Source organism: Drosophila bipectinata, chromosome 3L (assembly GCF_030179905.1).
Source record: "Drosophila bipectinata strain 14024-0381.07 chromosome 3L, DbipHiC1v2, whole genome shotgun sequence".
In the NCBI taxonomy this organism is placed as follows: domain Eukaryota; kingdom Metazoa; phylum Arthropoda; class Insecta; order Diptera; family Drosophilidae; genus Drosophila; species Drosophila bipectinata.
In genome coordinates, this window is record NC_091738.1 from 20435873 (window position 1) to 20440660 (window position 4788).

At 42.8% G+C, this 4788-nt stretch overlaps 1 protein-coding gene across 2 annotated transcripts; it reads left to right on the top strand.

Moving 5' to 3' along the window:
* Nucleotides 1-3522, top strand: Prat2 (Phosphoribosylamidotransferase 2). Of its 2 annotated transcripts, XM_017239848.3 has the most exons (3): nucleotides 1-253; nucleotides 324-487; nucleotides 1975-3522. In XM_017239848.3, the coding sequence occupies exons 1-3, from the start codon at nucleotides 211-213 to the stop codon at nucleotides 3400-3402; spliced, it is 1635 nt and encodes a 544-aa protein (XP_017095337.2). In that variant the 5' UTR covers nucleotides 1-210; the 3' UTR covers nucleotides 3403-3522. The 2 variants fall into 2 exon arrangements, with proteins under 2 accessions (XP_017095337.2, XP_017095338.1); XM_017239849.3 differs by lacking the exons at nucleotides 1-253; nucleotides 324-487 and adding an exon at nucleotides 1048-1331.
* The last annotated feature ends 1266 nt before the right edge of the window (nucleotides 3523-4788 follow it).

The following is a 4788-nucleotide window of genomic DNA, read 5'->3' on the forward strand; positions in this document are numbered from 1 at the left end:
AACATTCATAATTCCGCTGGCATTCAATCAATGCAGACGTGAACGATTCCGATTCCTATTCCAATTCCAATTCCAGTGATCAAGTGCCAGCGATCTCGTGCAAAGTGCTCAGTGTCTCAATTCTTCTCAACTGAATTCCCACAAAAGTGGGTCCTCAAAGCCAGCCCATAAATATCTTTAAAAGCTAATTAAGTCAACAAGAAACCCACCATGGAAAGTGATTCGGGAAACTGCTGTGCCAATCTCAGAAATGGTAAGGATCAAATTCTTGAATAATAAAAGTGACTGATAAACGTATGTAATTGTGAACTTTTCTAAATCAGGCAACGAGTGCTGCAGGAAGACTACAGTTTCAAAGGAAATAGTGCCCAAAGTATTTCCGGACAAGATCTACAAATCAGAGCAACCCAAAGGAGTGGATGCCACGGGAATGACCTGCGAGTGTGGAGTGTTTGGAGCCATTGCTTGCGGGGACTATCCGACACAGGTGGGTGTCCTAAGGGTTACCAAAGTTTTACAGGATAGGGTTCTTGATAATATGTGTTCTATAGTATAGAATCTAATCTATAGAATCTGTAGTATTAGGCACACAAACAGGCACATTTATTTAATATAAGAAGGGAAGATGAGAATTTAATATTAGGATAGAAAGATATATTAGATATTAGGAAAATAGGAAAACTGTCTTTTATAAATTATAAAACTATTTAAATATTTGCTTACACTTCATAGAAGTATTTTCTTAGGACCCTAAAATCAAGGTCTGAAAATCTCTTAAAGTCTGTATTTAAAAATGTCACGTTTCAAAATTGTGTGGAATGATTAGTCGAAATAAAGTCCGTGCCAAGTACCCTTTATATTAAAAAATTATAATCGTAAAAACCGTAAGTCATCTCTGCTTCAGACAGATCGCAATCGGTAGCTATCATGTAAAGTATTACTTGGCAAATTTTAGAGTCTAATAATAACCTCCTACAACCTGAACTTTCGTATTCGATTACCACTCAAATGAGATCAGAAGGCGAGCATTGAGCCTGTCAACTGCAGATCAGAAACCTAACAAGATTCTATGCTACATGGCCATACGTCAGACGTATGCAAATGGCTTGCAAGTGGGTCAATGGTGGGCCCGCTCAGCCACCAAAGCCGCCCCCCACCTCTCCCCTTTTCTAAGGCGGTTGCTGTGATGACGTCAATGAAATCGGAGCGTTTCGCGGTTGTAATCAGTGGCGCAGCCGATGACATCTCGGCTGATATTTTTGTGTATTCTCTGTTTTATTGCTGACTGTAATGAAATGGAAAATAACAGGAAAGCACTCCCGTTATCGGCGGTAAGCAACCAGAAAACTCTAGCAGCAGACTCTAGACCCCTCCGTGGGGGTCGATGTTTTTAAAATGACCAGTGTTTTGATTGAATATAAATATATTATTCAAAAACACATATATCAAAGTGCCACATTAAGCGTCTACAATATTTTTTGAGACGCTTAATATTCCATTATTGTTTATTGTTTAAAAACTTGTAAATACCAGCATAATTTTACTTTGAAATAATAATTTCTTATTTATTATTAGTGAAAAAAAAGTACATTTTGGGAAAATTTAATCTGAAGAATCTGAAATTAATCTGAGCCAGTTCTGAGTGGCACTGGAACGATTTCTCCCAGAGATGTTAATGAAGATTATAAATATTAAACTGAGGGATGCTGTTCGTCACCTACGTGGACTGTCGAACACAGTAATAAAGTACCTAATACTATTTAAATGACAAATTATTTAAATTATAAAAGAATTTATTTTGGTTTTTGAAATTTAACGTATTATTTAAAAGATAGGAGAATTTTTCTAAAACTGAACGAATAATTAAAACATAATAATAAAAAATATAGTAAATAAATTTATAATATTTTATAATGTAAATAATATAGTAAATATAATTTCAATTATTATTTTTATTTATTTATTTCCTTACAGTTGGACATTGCTCAAATGATCTGCTTGGGATTGGTGGCCCTGCAGCATCGAGGCCAGGAGTCCGCAGGAATAGTCACCAGTCTGGGAAAGTGCTCCAAGAACTTCAGCGTCCATAAGGGCATGGGAATGATCAACAATCTGTTCAACGACGAGGCCATTAGGAAGCTGAAGGGCAACCTCGGCATTGGACACACCCGGTACTCCACAGCAGCAGCCTCTGAGGTGGTAAACTGCCAGCCCTTTGTGGTGCACACGGCCCATGGAGCCCTCGCCATTGCCCATAACGGGGAGCTGGTAAACTGCGAGTCCCTGAGGAGAGAGGTCCTGGAACGAGGAGTAGGTCTGTCCACCCACAGTGACAGCGAGCTGATCGCCCAGTCCCTTTGCTGCGCCCCCGAGGATGTGTCCGAGCATGACGGACCCAACTGGCCGGCCAGAATCCGCCACTTTATGACCCTGGCTCCGCTCTCCTACTCCCTGGTGGTGATGCACAAGGACAAGATCTACGCGGTGAGGGACTCCTACGGCAACCGGCCCCTGTGCTTGGGAAAGATCGTGCCTGTGGATGCAGGACATGCGAATATCGAGGACCAGGTGGCCGAAGGTTGGGTGGTCAGCAGCGAGAGTTGCGGCTTCCTCTCCATCGGAGCGCGATACGTCCGGGAGGTGGAGCCGGGCGAGATTATAGAGCTCTCTAGGAATGGCTATAGAACCGTGGACATTGTGGAGCGACCGGACTACAAGCGCATGGCGTTCTGTATCTTTGAGTACGTTTATTTCGCCCGCAGCGATTCCATGTTCGAGGGTCAGATGGTGTACTCCGCCCGCCTGCAATGCGGTCGCCAGTTGGCCAGGGAGTCGCCCCTCGATGCGGATCTGGTCAGCTCAGTGCCCGAATCGGGAACAGCAGCCGCCCATGGCTACGCCCGAGAGTCCGGCATGCCGTTCGGGGAGGTCCTCTGCAAGAATCGCTATGTGGGCCGCACATTCATCCAGCCCTCCAACCGATTGAGGCAGCTCGGAGTGGCCAAAAAGTTTGGAGCCCTGGCCCAGAATGTTGAAGGCAAACGCATCGTGCTGGTGGATGACTCCATCGTGAGGGGCAACACCATTGGGCCGATCATCAAGCTCCTGCGGGATGCGGGCGCCACCGAAGTGCACATCAGGATCGCCAGTCCGCCCCTGCAGTATCCCTGCTACATGGGCATCAACATTCCCACCCGGGAAGAGCTCATAGCCAACAAACTGAACGCCGATCAACTGGCGGACCATGTGGGAGCCGATAGCCTGGCCTACCTGAGTGTGGAGGGACTGGTGAAGGCCGTCCAGATGAACAAAAGTCACGTGAATCCCCTGAAGGCCGGATACTGTACAGCCTGCCTAACGGGCGAGTATCCTGGCGGACTGCCGGAAGAGCTCAGCTGGTAGCTTTTAACGCTTCAACTCTCTGGTAGTCTTAACGTAGTTGTAAACTCAAGTGTGTACATAAAATATATATTATTTTCTACAAAAATGGATCAGCAAGGGAATTATCTGATGGTTTACTTACTTCTTTGAGTAATATTTCTTCTGAACATTTTTCTTATAAAAGATCAAATCTTTCTTTGGGGGATTTCCTTTCCCAAGGACTGGCACTTCCTGACTTTGAGTGATGAAAGAGGAACACATACTCTAAATGCTAATGGGCACCACATCAACGTCTGATTATTTCCAAAAGTGTCTAATGCCATAACTTCAATTCATTTCAATTTATATTTCCAAGCTCTGTTTGCCGAGGAGGACATGGGGCGGCGGCTTCCGGTTATAGCCAAGCTCAGATATAGCCTCATATCATACAATATGGTAATCATGTTTGCTTTTTTCGCCTTGTCTCTTTCCGGCTGGGTTCTGCCCCCCATATCCTTGTGTTCCTTCTCCCTTATCCCCATTGGGGCGTTGCAGTGTCTAAAGCGGGGCGTTTAGGGCGTTTAATCCTGCGGAAGATGTCCTTGCGGTTATGCAGGGGGCTCTCCGCCTCTGGCCCCGTGCATATAACTTTTTTTTCTTCCTTTTTTTATGACTCGCGCCGGGTACTGGAGTCAACAATGTCATCATTATTCTTGAATATTGTGTTGTATTTTCGCAAACAATTTCGCTAAGCTGCGCGGCATTGGCAAAGTCGCAAAAGGAGGTGGAATGGGTTGGATTGGGTGTTGGGTTGGGTTTGGGGATTTCGGGAGGGATGTTAGCAGCAGAGGGTGGACGGAAGTGTGCTGAGGACATGCGAGAAGAAAATAATATGCGCTGTCATTGTAACTCGCTTGATTAATTCTTGTAGAGGATATACGGGGTCTAGTCTGAGTTTTTTAGGATTTTGAAAATTTGCGTATAAAAATTTTATATTAAAAACGATAATTAAAACAGGATTTAAATTATAACCATCTTATTGCATCTAATCGATGTACTTGTTATTAAAAAAATAAAAGAAAATGAAGTAAGATTATTATGAAATTTTCTAGTTATTTTTACATAATCTGTGTTATAAAACCTTTATTCTACAGTAAGAAGATAAAAGATAATTTCTCATACAGATGATTTATAGATTCTTTCCATATTTTTGGGGGATCCCCATTTGACAAAGATTTTGACAAAGGCTTTCTAATTAATTAAAAAAACTCTTTAAAAAACTTGAAAAACACCTTTAATTTATTTATTAAATTAAAGAGTATATTTGTGTCTGCTGAGCTCGTTTGCCTTTGAAGTAACTCCTATGCCACTCCATCTGAGGCATCACCAAGTGGCTACATAAAAGAAACGACTTCTGGCAACATTGAA